Source organism: Physeter macrocephalus, chromosome 18, assembly GCF_002837175.3.
Source record: "Physeter macrocephalus isolate SW-GA chromosome 18, ASM283717v5, whole genome shotgun sequence".
Taxonomy (NCBI): Eukaryota; Metazoa; Chordata; class Mammalia; order Artiodactyla; family Physeteridae; genus Physeter; species Physeter macrocephalus.
Genome location: NC_041231.1, coordinates 83,296,829 through 83,314,523, shown reverse-complemented (window position 1 = coordinate 83,314,523; position 17,695 = coordinate 83,296,829). Strand labels below are relative to the sequence as shown.

The 17,695-nt window shown below is 41.2% G+C and overlaps 1 protein-coding gene across 1 annotated transcript in view; it reads left to right on the top strand.

The window, feature by feature from the left end:
- PKHD1 (PKHD1 ciliary IPT domain containing fibrocystin/polyductin) overlaps positions 1-17,695 on the top strand; it is a 429,330-nt gene that overhangs the window by 127,825 nt on the left and 283,810 nt on the right. The window contains exon 35 of the mRNA XM_024121891.1: positions 6,534-6,690. Within this exon, the coding sequence (XP_023977659.1) occupies positions 6,534-6,690 (157 nt within the window). The remainder of the gene's footprint in view (positions 1-6,533; positions 6,691-17,695) is intronic.

The following is a 17,695-nucleotide window of genomic DNA, read 5'->3' as shown; positions in this document are numbered from 1 at the left end:
TGTTTGTGCATTTCTAAGAATTTGTCCACTTCTTCCAGGTTGTCCATTTTATTGGCATATAGTTGCTTGTAGTAATCTCTCATGATCTTTTGTATTTCTGCACTGCCAGTTGTTACTACTTCTCCTTTCTCATTTCTAATTCTGTTGATTTGAGTCTTCTGCCTTTTTTTCTTGATGAGTCTGGCTAACGGTTAATCAATTTTGTTTATCTTTGCAAAGAACCAGCTTTTAGTTTTATTGGTCTTTGCTATCGTTTCCTTCATTTCTTGTTCATTTATTTCTGATCTGATCTTTATGATTTCTCTCCTTCTGCTAACTTTGGGGTGTTTTTGTTCTTCTTTCTCTAATTGCTTTAGGTGTAAGGTTAGGTTGCTTGAGATTTTTCTTGTTTCTTGAGGTAGGATTATATTGCTATAAACTTCCCTCTTAGAACTGCTTTTGCTGCATCCCATAGGTTTTGGACCATCTTGTTTTCATTGTCATTTGTTTCTCGGTATTTTTTGATTTCCTCACTGATCTCTTTGTTATTTAGTAGTGTATTGTTTAGCCTCCATGGGTTTGTATTTTTTACAGTTATTTTCCTGTAATTGATATCTAGTCTCATAGAGTTGTAGTCAGAAAAGATACTTGATATGAATTCAATTTTCTTAAATTACTAAGACTTGATTTGTGACCCAAGGTATGATCTATCTGAAGAATGTTCCGTGAGCACTTGAGAAAAATGTGTATTGTATTGTTTTTGGATGGAATGTCCTATAAATATCAATTAAGTCCATCTTGTTTAATGTATCATTTAAAGCTTGTGTTTCCTTATTTATTTTCCTTTTGGTGGTCCATTGGTGAAAGTGGGGTGTTAAAGTCCCCTACTATGATTGTGTTACTGTTGATTTCCCCTTTTATGGCTGTTAGCATTTGCCTTATGTATTGAGGTGCTCCTATTTAGGTGCATAAATATTTACAATTGTTATATCTCCTTGGATTGATCCCTTGATCATTATGTAGTGTCCTTCTTTGTCTCTTGTAATAGTCTTTATTTTAAAGTCTGTTTTGTCTAATATGAGAATTGCTCCTCCAGGTTTCTCATTATTTCCATTTGCATGGAATTTCTTTTTCCATCCCCTCACTTTCAGTCTATATGTGTCGCTAGGTCTGAACTGGGTCTCTTTTTTTTGTTTGTTTGTTTTTTTTTTTTTTTGCGGTGGTCTCTTGTAGACAGCATTTATACGGGTCTTGTTTTTGTATACATTCAGCCAGTCTATGTCTTTTGGTTGGAGCATTTAATCCATTTACATTTAAGGTAATTATTGAGTAGTATGTTCCTATTACCATTTTCTTAATTGTTTGGGGTTTGTTATTGTAGGTCTTTTCCTTCTCTTGTTTTTTCTGCCTAGAGAAGTTCCTTAGCAGTTGTTGTAAAGCTGCTTGGTGGTGCTGAATTCTCTTAGCTTTTGCTTGTCTGTAAAGGTTTTAATTTCTCCGTCGAACGTGAATGAGATGCTTGCTGTGTAGAGTAATCTTGGTTGTAGGTTTTTCCCTTCATCGCTGTAAATATGTCCTGCCACTCTCTTCTGGCTTTCAGAGTTTCTGCTGAAAGATCAGCTGTTAACCGTATGGGGGATTCCCTTGTGTGTTCTTTGTTGTTTTTCCCTTGCTGCTTTTAATATTTTTTCTTTGTATTTAATTTTTGATAGTTTGATTAATATGTGTTTCTTTATTTCTTCTAGGTCCCTGTTAAATGTTTCTTGTATTTTTTCCATTCTATTTCCAAGATTTTGCATCATCTTTACTATCATTGCTCTGAATTCTTTTTCAGGTAGACTGCCTATTTCCTCTTCATTTGTTTGGTCTGGTGGGTTTTTACCTTGCTCCTTCATCTGCTGCGTATTTCTCTGTCTTCTCATTTTGCTTAACTTACTGTGTTTGGGGTCTCCTTTTCGCAGGCTGCAGGTTCATAGTTCCCATTGTTTTTGGTGTCTGCCCCCAGTGGGTAAGGTTGGTTCAGTGGATTGTGTAGGTGTCCTGGTGGAGGGGACTGGTGCCTGTGTTCTGGTGGATGAGGCTGGATCTTGTCTTTCTGGTGGGCAGGACTGCTTCCGGTGGTGTGTTTTGGGGTGTCTGTGAACTTAGTATGATTTTAGGCAGCCTCTGTGCTAATGGGTAGCGTTGTGTTCTTGTCTTGCTAGTTGTTTGGCATGGGGTGTCCAGCACTGGATCTTGCTGGTTGTTGAGTGGAGCAGGGCCTTAGCGTTGAGTTGGAGATCTCTGGGAGAGCTCTCGCTGACTGATATTACGTGGGGCCGGGAGGTCTCTGGTGGACCAATGTCCTGAACTCAGCTCTCCCTCCTCAGAGTCCCAGGCCTCACACTTGACTGGAGCACCAAGACCCTGTTAGCCACACAGCTCAGAAGAAAAGGGAGAAAAGAAAGAAAGAAAGAAAAATAAAATAAAATAAAGTTATTAAAATAAAAAATTAAAAAATATATATTAAAATAAAAAAAGTAAAAAAAAAAGAGAGCAACCAAACCAATAAACAAGTCCACCAATGATAACAAGCACTAAAAACTAAACTAAGATAAACATATAAATCAGAATCTAGTCAGTTGCATACAGCAAACCCCACGTCTACAGTTGCTCTCAAAGTCAACCGCCTCAATTTTGGGATGATTCGTTGTCTATTCAGGTATTCCACAGGTGCAGGGTACATCAAGTTGATTGTGGAGATTTAATCCACTGCTCCTGAGGCTGCTGGGAGAGATTTTCCTTTCTCTTCTTTGTTCGCACAGCTCCCGGGGTTCAGCTTTGGACTTGGCCCTGCCTCTGCGCGTAGGTCGCCCTCTGACATCTGTTCTTCATCCAGACAGGAGGGGGTTAAAGGAGCGGGTGATTAGGGGGCTCTGCCTCACTCAGGCCAGGGGCAGGGAGGGGTACGGAATACGGGGTGAGCCTGTGGTGGCAGAGGCCAGCGTGATGTTGCAACAACCTGAGGCACACCGTGTGTTCTCCCGGGGAAGTTGTCCCTGGATAACAGGACCCTGGCAGTGGCGGGCTGCACAGGCTCCCAGGAGGGGAGGTGTGGATAGTGACCTGTGCTTGCACACAGGCTTCTTGGTGGCTGCAGTAGCAGCCTTAGCGTCTCATGCCCGTCTCTGGTGTCCACGCTGATAGCCATGGCTCCTGCCCATCTCTGGAGCCCGTTTAGGTGGTGCTCTGAATCTCCTCTCCTCGCACACCCAGAAACAATGGTCTCTCGCCTCTTAGGCAGTTCCAGACTTTTTCCCTGAATCCCTCCCATTTAGCTGTGGAGCACTAGCCCCCTTCAGGCTGTGTTCATGCAGCCAACCCCAGTCCTCTCCCCAGGATCTGACCTCTGAAGCCCGAGCCTCAGCTCCCAGCCCCCACCTGCCCCAGAGGGTGAGCAGACAAGCCTCTCGGGCTGGTGAGTGCCGGTCGGCACCAATCCTGTGTGCGGGAATCTCTCCGCTTTGCCCTCCACACCCTGTTGCTGCGCTCTTCTCCGCGGCCCCGAAACTCCCCCGCTCCGCCACCCGCAGTCTCCGCCGCGAAGGGGCTTCTAGTGTGTGGAAACCTTTCCTCCTTCACAGCTCCCTCCCACTGGTGCAGGTCCCGTCCCTATTCTTTTGTCTCTGTGTTTTCTTTTTTCTTTTGCCCTACCCAGGTACGTGGGGGAGTTTCTTGCCTTTTGGGAAGTCTGAGGTCTTCTGCCAGCATTCTGTAGGTGTTCTGTAGGAGTTGTTCCACACGTAGATGTATTTTTGATGTATTTGTGGGAAGGAAGGTGATCTCCACGTCTTACTCCTCCGCCATCTTGAAGGTCCTGAGTATAGCAATTTTCAAAGGCTTTTCGGCCAGGCCAAGATGATAGAACACAGGGAAGGAAGCCAATGATACGCACAGCTGCTTCTGAGCCAGAGAGAAAGTCTTTAAAGTTCCCTCAGAGCTAAGATGACAGGTATCAGTGCTAACCTTGAGGTTTGAAAAGTTCTCAAGTTAATTACGGGAAGACATCATGGAATGGTCCTCCTCTGACTTCCTTTTACCTAATCAACGTCTAGTTGTTCCAGATCTTCCCATTGTGAGGGTCATGAGCCCAGGTTTCTTGTGTAGTTCTGTAGCTGGGCTTGGATCTGAACACAAGGCTCACGTCTCAGAAAAAGTCAAGCTGCTGAAGCTGCTGAATTCTTCACTCGTCCTCATGGCTCATCCACACACCCTTGCTGGCCTTCCCTGAGCTTCAGGGGCTGGTGTGAAGGGAGCCTCCCAGTTCCTTTTTTGGATCTATCTCCCTCTTCTCTAGCCCTTGCCTTGAATTGGTCCTCAAAATTTGATGCAGAAGTGCCGTCGAGGAGATGATTAAAATGACAGATCCCTGGTCCCACCTACTGAGTTTTTTTAAAAAAATTGAAGTATAGTTGATTCACTATGTTGTGTTAGTTTCAAGTGTACAGCAAAGTAATTTGGATATATATATATATATATATATATATATATATATATTCTTTTTCAGATTCTTTTCCATTATAGGTTTTTACAAGATACTGAATATAGTTCCCTGTGCTATATAGTAGGTCCTTGTTTTTTATTTGTTTTATATATATAGTAGTGTGTATTTGTTAATTCCAATCTCCTAATTGATCCTTCCTGCTGAGCTTTTGGTTCCATCCTGGTGGCATTGAGAGAATCTGCACCTTAAACAGCTCTAGGCTGAGAAACCCTGTCTGAAACATCATCTTTAAAATAAAGGGATAGGATTTCTCTAGAGTCCTTCCATCTCTGACCTTCTAGAAATCCAGGCTTTTTCACATGTCTTGTCTTAGTGACTCAGGGCTGACTTACAGCTAATCTGGTTCACCTTCTCTGGAGTTGTTTTCACCATCTTTTGGTCTTTTCCATCTTCTCACCACTTTATTCCACTCCAGTTTCCTCCTATTGGCCCCCCTTTTTCTTTGTGGATTCTGCAGGAGTGAATTAAAGGATTATAGGAAGGTAGAATGTCTAGTCGTATGAGGAGCCCTTTCTGTAATTTTACCTCCCCATGCCTAGCTTCATTGTGAAGTAGGTAGAGAGCTAAACTTCTCTCCCACTTTTTGAGTGTTTGGATGGTCATCCTGTGGTCACGGTTCATACAGCTCACAATGATGCTTGGGTACCACTCGTTCTTTTTTTCCTGTGGTGCTGGGACTGCTTATCACTGTGCCTGATGCCTTTCCATCTCTTAAATTGGGATGAGTCACGGAATTATTTCTCCTTTGTAGATGCAGAAAATGAAAAGCTCCTGCTTTTCCTTATCCCCAAGTCTTGTTGGTGATCGGGTTCAGTATATAACTCAGGACTAGTGAGCTGGTGGTCAGTACACCTGGAAAATCTACTGACTTCTGGCAGCACATTTGTCCATTTTCTCTCTCAGAAATACTCCAGGGCACTTGTTCTCTGTGGAGGTGCAGTTATTGGTATTATAAATATGCCTCCCCTTCTTCACAGTCTTCTCCCATCTGCCTCAAACATCTCAAAAGAGGACTTTCTAGGCAGTTGTTTTATAGGAACTGGGGCTTCGCATTAGGTTGGAATCTGCGTGGGAAGAAGAACTGTTGGGAGAGAGGCATACCCATGTCATCTGTATGACCTTGAGCTAATCACCTTGTCCAAGAGGATTTCATTACATTTATCAGAATTACAGTTCCGTAGCTGCACAGAACATTTAAACCTGTTCTCCGCCTCTTGCATGAGCCAGATACTGCTTTCTGTGAGTTTCACATCCTTGATTTGAAAACCACGTGAGTTCAATGTGACTGTAAATTAACAGGAAGCCAAAAGCTCTGAGAGGGAGACTGCGGGGGGTGAAGGGCGCTTCCTCCTCTAGGCGCCTCACGGTTCCGCTCCCGGCACCCCCCTCAGAGGTTCCGCGTTGTCATCTGTAGTCAGTTGGCATTTTTCCTGTGCACAGACTTTGCCAGCATGGATGCGCCAAACACAGAGAGGGAAAGGCATCAGTAATATCAAAAGAGGCAGGGTGGGAGGATGGGTCTGAACACGTGGAGAGAGGAATGTTCCTATAAGACAGGGACACTTGGCAGTAGAGCCAGTGAAAAATGGTACCAGTTATGTAAAGCAAAATGCCACCCATCAAGCAGAATGTTTTAATTCTCTCTATTCCTGGCTATTTATGACTTTTTGTCCAAGACTCAATACACGTCTGTAAAAATAAAAAATGGAATTGACCCCATCTGTTAGGTAGAAGGCGGCCTGTGCTTGGGCAAAAAGGTAAGAAAGTATTACCAGCATATCGTTGGAGAATTCCAGAGGCTGATCACAGAAGAACTTTGAGTACGACTTTGCCCCTTTTGTATTTTCCCTTTTTTGAGTTAGTTGTACGAGGGTGACTAATTTTATGGAGATGTTTAAAATTATATTTAAATTAATTTGAGTTTAAGGAGTTTCTGTTCTGATGGATCACCCAGACTGTCCTGCTTGAAAACAAAACAAAACAAAACAAAATAACAAAACCTGTTTTCCAGGGCAGCTTTCCCTTTCAGTTCTGCCGGAGGTGGTCCAGGGCTCACAGCTGGTTTCCCAAGCGACTGCCACAAGAGGGCGACAACGTCACGGTAGAGAAAGGCCAGCTGCTTCTGTTGGACACCAACACCAGCATCCTCAACTTCCTGCACCTGAAAGGTTTGCGGAGTTTGGAGATGGGGGCGGCATTATTATATATGATTTTATCATTTTAGCGGCAGAAGGAAGGGGAACTTTTTGGATAAGTTCCAGCACTTGGTTGACAGTTTATTCTTGGACCACGTTGAGATTTCCCTATGAAAGGAAGAAGTGGTCAGAAGGTTCAAAATGAAAGCCCTTTCTCTTGACTCTTAAAAGCACAAAGCTTGATTATTTAATTTTTCAAATGCAAGAGGGTGAACAGTGTTCTCCAAGAATATGCTTCTTTATTCAAGTCCTTTGTATTCATGCTTGTCCCTGGCAGCACTCACAATATAGCAGAAGACTCTGAAATCAGTTAATGCTGCTGCCTTTGAAATTCCCTGCCAAGAAAGCAATGCCTTCCTGCTTTTACCCTGTTGTGGTTTTGACTTCCTTGTCCCGTGGAAAGTCACATAAATAGGCTTCCGTATTGCAAAACCGGCCACATAGCTCTAGGGTCTGGGAATTTGGGAGAGACTGAGAATTCAAATTTTAACTCCTCCCCCTCATTACCAAACGACTATGTCAGTTTTTTCTACCTCCTTGTGAGTTTGTTTCCTTATCTGTTAAATGAGAATAAAAATCATTGCCTACTTCAGTGACAGATAATAAGGAATGGGTATCAAAGGGACTCTTGTTCACTGGCAAATGAAAATTACTTGGCAAATGTGATTAGTTATGGAGATCTATAAAACTGCACTAAAACACCATTCTGTACTCTAAATATATTTAACATTTACAGGAGCATTTGTTCTTGTTAAAGTAAGCTTGTGGCTATATGAGGGAGAATAAAATATTTTGCAGAGGATAAACTGATGGAGTGTTACTACCCGTCTCTTACAAGTGGGCTTATTAGGAATTTTACGTTCTTTATTCTGCAAGCTTATTTTTTTCCCCCTCTGGTAGCAAGGAGAAGATTTCAGGCAAATCAATTAATTAGTACCCTTTAGGAAAAAGGTCTGTGAGCTTGAGTTCCTGACCTGTCTTTGTGGTGGTTGTGTGTGTGTGTAGCCAGTGGCTATGGGTAGTACTGACTTATTGACAGCTAGCAGCTACCTAAGGACTGGCAATGACAAAGGAAAATTACAAACTTCAAGTCTCAGCTCAGAGAAAAGATGCTCTTTACAGGCCTTTAACCAGGATTCTCTCCATAAGAGTCAAATCCTGTTGGAGGATGGGATGCCCTTCAGGCGCTCAAGGGTCTTTGCCTGATATTGATACCATTTGGGAGAAGTTTTGCAGCTAAAAGTCCTCAAACTCAGCCCATCCGAGTCTCTGGATATCCTAGTAGTTCCAGGTAAATGTTCCAGCAAGGAATGGTGTTTGTCGATAGGGCCAGAGACTGAAGATGGAGAAGAGGCATCAGAGGAGAACAGAGGGCAAGGGAAAGGCAGAGGTATGTGGATACCTGGCTTCCACTCTTGGAGATTTCAAGATCCTAGTAACCCAGATACTTGCCCCAAGCTGTCACCTTTCAGTGGTGGTTATTCCTGAATGTTCCTGGTTCAGGCAATACTTCACTCTCATTATTTAGAATAAGTGACTAGGTTTAGAAGGGCTAACCCTCATCCCATGGAGAGGGAAAGTCTGTTATGTGAAGGATCCCCCCCATTGGTAGGATTGTGAGGATAAGTGGTGGACACCCGTTTCTGTACAAACAGGAGTTGTTGGTAGGGAGCAGGGTTGCCTAGAGTGAAAGTAAGATTTTAATCACAGAGATATGGGTCATAGCTTCTAGAAAGCATGAGAACTGGGAAAGGACACAGATGAAGTTTGGTTCAACAGATGACTTGTGAGTGCTTATTAAGTGGCCCAGGAACTCTGTGTGAGACACAAGAAGAAGTGAAGAATAATACTTAACATGAATAATACTTAACATGAATAATGTGCATTATTAGTAATTAGGGAGCAAATATAAAAGAGTAAAATGTCTAGTTCTAAAACATGTGATGTAGGAGGTAAGGCAGAATGTAGAAAGAAGTAATCCGAGTGTCCAGGATGTAAGATTAGAGTTGGATAGTGGAGAGGAGGTGAAGAGCATGTACTTTGTACCTGAGACAAGTTTTTTTTTGTTTTTTTTTTGTTTGTTTTTTTTTGTGGTACGCGGGCCTCCCTCTGCTGCGGCCTGTCCCGTTGCGGAGTACAGGCTCCGGACGCGCAGGCTCAGCAGCCATGGCTCACGGGCCCAGCCGCTCCGCGGCATGTTTGGGATCCTCCCAGACCGGGGCGCGAACCCGGTTCCCCTGCATCGGCAGGCGGACGCTCAACCCCTGCGCCACCCGGGAAGGACGCGCAGGCTCAGCAGCCATGGCTCACGGGCCCAGCCGCTCCGCGGCATGTTTGGGATCCTCCCAGACCGGGGCGCGAACCCGGTTCCCCTGCATCGGCAGGCGGACGCGCAACCACTGCGCCACCAGGGAAGCCCCTGAGACAAGTTTTGATCGTGTAGCCATCAATATACACACAGATTCAACGTGGGGGGAATTTCCCCATCTCACTTAATAGCCAGTGGCTCAGGCCAAAAATCTTGGTGGCACCCTAGATATCTTTCTTCTTCTTATAGTCCATGACCAATCCATCAGTGAATCTTACTGGCTGAATCTTCAACATGTGTCCCATTAGTACCAACCTAGTCCTATTCAACCTAACTTTTGGCCAGGACCATTACAAACATCTTCTTAACTGGTTCCCATGTTTCTAATTTTTTTGTCTTCTTTAGTAGCAGAACCCCAGTTTTTATTTGGGGCAGCAGTGTACCCAGCTAAAATGCTATATTTCCTCATCTCCTTTGTAGGTAGACATAGCCTGTGGCTAAGAGCTGGCCAGTGATATGAAAGGGGAAGAGTGGTGCAGGACATCTAGGACATTTCTTAAAGTAGAGCTGGCTTAGTAGGAGGCATGCCCTATTTGTCCCTCTTTCTTTCTCCTCCCTGCTTCCTGGAATGTAAATGTGATAGCTACATTTTCAACTGCCATCTTGGACCATGAGTTGACTTGCTAAGAATGGGAAAACGGAATTCCCTGGAGGTCCAGTGGTTAAGAATCTGTGATTCCTCTGCAAGGGCACGGGAACTAAGAGCCCACATGCCCCTTGGTGTGGCCAAAAAAAAAGAATGAGGAAACAGAAGAATGGAAGAAACCCGGGACTCTGATGTCATACTAGCATGACACCTGGGGCTACCCACCTTCCGAGTTGTCATGCTAGCATGGCACCTGGGGCTGCCCACCTCTGAAGTACTTTTTGTGATAGAAAAATATGCCTTCACGTGTTTAAGTCATTGGTATTTGACTTTTGTGCTATATGCTAAAATAACCCCCAATAATTTATCGTCCACGCCCTTTAAAATATGTCAGATCTTATTATTTCTTTTCTCAACCACCCCTACCCCAATGGCTTCTCATCTCACTAGGAATAAGGTTCACACGATTATTAAACTTCTGATCCCTTCATTGAGCTTGCCTTCCTCATTCACTCTGCTCCAGCTCTTCTGTGAATATACCAGTGACACACCTGCCTCACGGCCTTTGCACATAATGCCCTTTGCCTGGAATATTCTTCCTCCAGATATTCATGTGGCTAGCTCACTTATTTCATTCTCTCTTTGAGAAAATGTCAACTTATTAGAGAGGATGTGCCATCTTTTCTAAAATTATAACAATCCTATTACTCCATCCATTTATTTTGCTTTACTTTTCTTCATATCACTTATCACTACATGAGATGCTATAATTTGCTTGTTTATTTACAGTTCATTTCCTCTGCTAGGATAAGCTCAAAAAGGCAAAGAACTTCCATCAGTTATTTACTGCTGTCTCTTCAGTGTCTAGGACCGTGCCTGACTCATGATGTGGGCTCAAAGTACATGTGTTGATTTTTGAATGGGTGGACAAGTAAAATGGTGCAGAATTCAGATCCCGGATGAAATTTAAGAAGTATAATTTTTAAGTTCCTCCTCTCTTAAATATCACTTTTCTCAACTAATTTGCTTTTACTATCCTTAGTTGTGCTCACTGATATCTATCTATATATGTATGTACACACATAAATACATAAATTTACATATATTCACATACATACACATGTATACACGTCTACACATCTACATAAAAAGTATATCTTTATGAGTTAGAAATATAAAATCCATTGCTAAGTTATTTTTTTTTGTTTGTTTCTAAAAGACATATGAAGAAGGCTTTCACTGGGGAAGAACCCCAGCTCTCAACTATCTGGTTGATATGGTGTAGCTCTCAACCCCTAATGTCTTCTCTTGGTCTATAATAAGTGTGAAAATACTTGAAGGACAATAAAAATCTATTCAAATATAAGATTGAATTGTTATCATCATCATCAATAACAGCAATTCACTCTCTGAGTATCTGTTACTGTCTATCTTTTTCATACCCATTCATGGTATCAGAAAAATAGCTGTGTGAAATTTTCTTTATTTTTTGATACCATCTATGGGATGAAACAAGGCATGAAAAATTTCAAGCCAAAAAATCAGAAGATTTTAACGAACAAGATATAAAGTATTATAGTGGAAGTACTTTCTCAGCCATTTCCACAGTATTATGAAGAAAACATTCCACATGAAGTATGTACACACTTTGAAAGGATTAGTGCTAAATAGAAGTGAAACTAGATCACCTAGGAACTACATGTGGAATTACTTTGTGAAGATATTGCATCCTCCATATTTTTTCCATTTATGGAAACCAGAATCCCAATATATACAGGGACCAGGCTCCTTCATCAGGAAAACCAACAGTTCTACATATGGCCCTTGAGAGTTCTGAACTCTCTGTGCCTTCCTTATGTTTCCATGTATAAAATAGAACACACTTTTTTTTCTTACAAGTAAAACTTATAGTAGAAAGGAGGATTATAAATTTCTTTGAGGCAATTGGGAAATGGCACCCAAAGACTAAGTTTTCACTGTTATTTATGCTGCTGTATGTACTGATTCCTGAACTTTTTGGAAAAAATGGCACATTATTTTGTGACCCTGATAGGAGCTTCAGCTATATCTCTTATGATTTCATCTTAATTAGCAAAAGACCTAGAACTTTTGTCTACTTACCATTTCTATTTCTTCCCTCCATTCCTCCTTCTCTCCTTTTTTTTTTTTTAAATTATTTTTTAGGAGGTACTGTTAAACACAAAAGAGAATTAACCCCATCAATTAATACTAATGAGCTGGGATGGAAATAGGCATATTGCCTTGATTTAGTTAATTATATTTTTCATTCTTTTATGTTAAGATGCCCAATGGCCATAGGCATCGCTGAATTAAAATTTATTATTTTATTCCAGGTAATTATGATGAGCCATAATAACAGAGATGGAACGTTACCCTCTTGCATGCACTATTATGGATTCTGGGCAAGGATCTTGGGCTTGTGGTCTGTAGCTGGGGAAGCATCCATATTTTCTGAATGAAGCAGTGACTCTCTGTCCTGGTGGTCAAGCAGCTTGATGTGAAGTGGTCTAGAGCTGATGACTAATAAAGGGTCAATTAGGGGAGGATGAACTCTAGAAACCCCTCTTCCCTTGGTGTTGGGCTTTCAAGAGGAAGACATTCTGTAGTTTCTTATTACTCACAGTGCCTTCATTTTACAAGGCTTGCGCAGAAACTTGTGCTGTTTAATAGTGCACTGGCTTCCTTTCATGTGATTTTCTATTTCTTGGTCTACTGGTGTATACCAAAGCAGTTAAATGCTTGGCAGGCTTTTGAGCCAGAAAGAACTGAGTCTGAATCTGGGCTCTGCTTCTTACCGGCTTTGTGACCTTTGGCAAGTCGCACAGCCTTTGTAAGCCTCAAATTTCTCCTCTTTAGAGTAAGGCCTGTTTTAGTAATAGCAGCAGGGACAGTGATTGCTAACATTTACTGTTTGCTATTGTGTAGCCATACTACAATGTATCATCCGACTCCTATGGATGTTTGGGTACTAAATGAAAGAATGTTTCTAAAGCCCTTAGTACAGGGTCTGGCCCAGCACAAGCATTCAGTTCATGTTAGTTGTTTCTTTTGGATTGAAGGGAATAACAGAAAAGATGGCTGAATGTCAGGCCTAAGTTGCAATTTTATTTACAGCTAGTGGCTGCTTCTATATATAAAGCAAACTGGATTACTCAAAGAATTAGCGGGCCAATAAAGACTCAGATGGCTTCTGCCTCTGTTATGTTCAGAATGCATATTGAAGTGTTTTTCTATGGCAAGAGAGAGAAGGATACAGAGGTGGAAGTAGCAGAGTTATCCACGAGGTTGCCTCCATTCTCCTTGGTATTTTGACTTTGTGGAAGTGTGTTTTTCTGCTGCAGTTGGGAATGTGGTCTCGTTTTCTCCAAACTCTTTCTTTTAGTTCACAGTTTTGAGGACACTCAGATCTTTTTAGTCTGTTATACTGGCGAGTTTTATAGTCTAGCAATGCATATTCTTGGTTTATTGAGATGAGCCACCTTTTCTCGACCAACTACTGGGTTCATTGTAGAGTTTCTTTTTTAAAAATTAAAAAAAAAATTATTGCAGTAGAAATGACATATTATATAAATTTCAGGTGTACAACATACTGATTTGGTATTTGTATATATTGCAAAATGATCACCACAACAGTCACCATAGATAGGTACAAAATTTTTTTTCTTTGACTTGGGAACTTGCAAGATCCACTCTCTTAGCTACTTTCAAAGATACAATACAGTATTATTAACTGTAGTCACCATGCTGTACATCACATCTCCAGGACATGTTCATTTTATAACTAGAATAATGACCCCCTTCACCCATTTCGCCTACCCCTCACCCACACACGTCAGGCAACCAGCAATCTGGTCTCAATATCTATGAGCTCAGATTTGTCTGTTTTTTGTTTGTTTCTTTGTTTTGTTTTGTTCTTTTCTTTATCTTCCACATATAAGTGAGATCAAATGGTATTTATCTTTTTCTGACTTATTTCACTTAGCCTTATGCCCTCAAGTTTCATCCCTGTTGTTGCAATGGAAAGATTTCATTCTATTTTATCACTAACCAATATTCCAGTGTGTGTGTGTGTGTGTGTGTGTGTGTGTGTGTGTGTGTGTACACACACACACGTATATATACACCCCATTTAGAGCCCGTGTGTGTGTGTGTGTGTGTGTGTGTGTGTGTGTGTGTGTGTGTGTACACACACACACGTATATATACACCCCATTTTAATTATCCATTCATTAGGTTGTTTCCATGCCTTGGCTATTGTAAGGAATACTACAGTGAACACAGGGGTGCATATATCTTTTTGAAGTAGTGTTTTTGTTTTCTTCAGATAAATACGCAGAAGTGGAATTGCTGGATCATATGGTAGTTCTATTTTTACTTTTTTGAGGAACTTCTATACTCTTTTCCACAGTGGCTGCACCAACTTAGATTCCCACCAACAGTGTAGGAGAGTTCCCTTTTTTCCCACATCCTCGCCAGCTCTTGTTATTTGTTGTCTTTTTGATAATAGCCTCTCTAACAGGTGAGATGTGATATCTCATTGTGGTTTTGATTCGCATTTCCCTGATTATTAGCGATGCTGAATATTTTTTCATGTGCCTGTTGGCCATCTGTGTGTCTCCTACAGTTTCTTCATCTTAGTCAAGGGTTTGAGGATTTCGGAGTGAGGTATTAAGTGCTGTATCCAGCACAGCCTTTTTATCCCAGGGTTTGTACACTTGGTTCCTTCTAATTAGAACCAAACCGACCTCAGTTTCAGTAGGTGCATGCTTCAGATAATGCTTTACAATGCAGTGATCTGGGAATGCTGTGAAACAGGGCTTCCTGGGACATCCTGTGTGGTCTCTCTGTGCATCAGGACCCTGGGAGTTATGGGCAGGTTATCCCGTGTCTGCAGTTTTAAGACTTCACTGACAGCAGCTTGGATTTAAAGGAAATCCATCTGAAGGCATTGGATACAAATGAAATACCCTGCATTAATATTTTTTTCTTCCTCTCCTAACTATAGAATGTCTTGGTCAACATGGGAGGGAGGGTTTTTTGAACTGATAAAATTTGTTTCAAATGGGTAAATTTAAAATAACTTAATGTGCAAGTTGGCTGCAAAAGGAGATTGAGTGAATTGACTCTTCTTGCAGCTGAAAGCTACCCTTCAAGGCAGGAAATGGGATGATTATGTACAGACAAGGTGACAAGGTTGTCTGATTTGGGCCGGGTCAGCAAACAGGGGGCCTGAGTTCAAATATGAGGCACCCATGGACTTTCCTGTGGCTTTGGTTAAGGAGCTGGGCCTCAAATCAGTGTACAAAATAGAAATGGTGTTGACTTCCTCCCTTTACAGGAGGGGAGTGGCTTGTATAAATGTCTACCAGCTGTTAATGTTGTTCATCTGTAGCCCTGAGAGGGAAGTGTGGTAAGGGAGTTGGTAAACTTCCTTCCCATAGTTTCAAGCATGGTGCTGAGAAGGGCCTGGGCTGTGCAATGATCTTAAGTGGAAGCCAGATGGAGAAGTCAGCACCAGAAAACATTTACCTGAGTTTTGTAAAATTCACCCTTAACTCCCTTAATTTTGTGCATCTCTTTGTGTCAGTCTTTTCTTGGCAACAAATTGGTGTTACTTACTTTATGAGAGGGGACCTTGCTTATATCCAAAGCAAAGTGGATCACTGCTAGAATTTTTCATAGACTAAGAACTTTAATATCATTCATATACAAATCATATAACTTTTATATGAATTGCTTTTATGTTAATTCTTTACAAATTTAATATTAGGGTGTGTTTTTTCTGCCCTTTACCTTTTGTCAAGGTGCAGTCTAGGCAAGTAAACTGAAGAAAGCAGGAGCCAGGTCTGTTTTTGCTTACCTTTGTATTGCCAGGATCATTATATTTCCAGGCACATAGTAGGTACTCAAATAATTGTTGAATGACTGAATTTCTGACCGGAAGAGGCAGATTAATTTTGGTTGTGAATTTCTCTGTAATCAGAGTCCTTCCTGGTATCCTCAAATGTTAGTGGATTAGTCCAGACAGTGACCAATTTCATTTACTATTTGTGTATCAGGAGATCAGAGACAAAGGCTTTTTAATGTGGGGGACACTTGGCTCTGAAACCCCTTATTTTTCCCAGTCAGACAATGACTTACAATATTTACCTCCAGAGAACAGTCCCAGACATACTTGATTAGCCTTAAATGAAAGATAAGCTGCTGCTATGAGAAAGGACTTGCTTTCAGTAGATGGGCAGACAGACAGATAGATAGATATTAAACAATTTACAGTTTATGTCTTGACAACTTGGATATTGTAACATGAAAAATGCTATTGAAGGGGACCAGTCCTTTCCTAGCACGGAAGCTACAATATTTTCAGTAACAGAAGATAAATATTTCAAACATCCTTCCTTAAAACCCTTCTGGGACTTTCTGTTAGCCTTTAACATCAAGTCTAAACACCATGATATGGCTTACAATGTCCTTCAGGACTTGGTTTCTCCTTACCTCTCTACCTCAATTGTTGATTAATGATTCTCACATCCTGTTTATCCAGACTGGGAGTGAAGTTAGAAATCTGGGATGCTTATGTATCTGGGATTCTTGTGCAGACTGAAATATACTGAACACAGCTTTTCATTATTATCATTTCCCATGTACTGTAATATTCCTGGGGGTCAAGTAAAGGTAGGATGTACTCTCGTTTTTTAAATAAGTACTATGAACGACTATTATTGTTCATTTCTAAAATTATCATGTTGTAGCTGAATCATGGTTACAATACTCAGAGAATAATTTTATTTGGAACCTTTTAAATAACAGATTGCTCAGAAAAGCGTATCAGATTGCAGGGCTGGTAAAAAAATGTGATTGGATCAATGCTGACTGATTATAGAGAAAGAAGGAGATTATTTGACTCAGTGTGAGTAACTTGGTAGTTACGGAGATTTTTACGTGCCTGGAGAAGACAGTTTCTTCCCCCCTGTTTTCTCCTTTCTTTCTGAGGTCTTAAGTGACTTTCTAAGAATCCATGGAACAGCTGAGGGGCTTCAGAACTTAAACATCAGAAACTTTGTTGGTAAAAGAAAGTTTTGATTTTCGGGAGGTAGAAAGGAAATCAAGGTTTAGTTAAGTAGTAATTGACAACAGTAGCTATAATAAAAGGCATTTATTTACATCTCAGTGTTTTGAGTTCCTTTAAATGTTTCTCTTCCACAAATATGTTTAGACTTTGTAATTAGCATAGAGTTAATTCATGGATAAGCTTAACTTCATGAGTTTTATGTTTTATAGAAAAAGTAAAAGGCTGAGTCATCACCATAATCTTCTTTCTTGGTTATCTGTAAAGTTGGCCAGTTCACTAAAACCAGGGTATTTCTATTCACCTGGAGCAATTAAACTTCACTGTGACCTTCTGAAAGTGTATTTTTAACATTTTTATTATGGCACCTAGCAGAAGGGCTTGGAAATAACTTCAAATGTTAGTTGAATGACAAAGTGAATTAATCTGCAATTCCAGCTTTGTATTTTTCAACCTGTTTTAGACTATGGACATCTAGAACAAGCTTAATTTACCTAGAGCAGTGGTTCTCAAAGTGTGCTCCCTGATCAGTAGCAAGAGCATCGCCTGGGAGCTTGCTAGAAATGCACATTTTTGGGCCTCAGAGCAAATGTACTCTGAGGGAGCAAGGTCCACCAATCTGTGTTTTAAGACCTCTGGGTGATTCTGATGGACTCAAGTTTGAGAACTACTAGCCTAAAACAATAGAGGAAACCATATAGGATTGTCAGGACTGGAAGCCAATTAACCTGGCCCAGCTACTCTCTTTTTTTTTTTTTAACATCTTTATTGGAGTATAATTGCTTTACAATGGTGTGTTAGTTTCTGCTTTATAACAAAGTGAATCAGTTGTACATATACATATGTTCCCATATCTCTTCCTTCTTGCGTCTCCCTCCCTCCCACCCTCCCTATCCCACCCCTCTAGGTGGTCACAAACCAACTAGCTGATCTC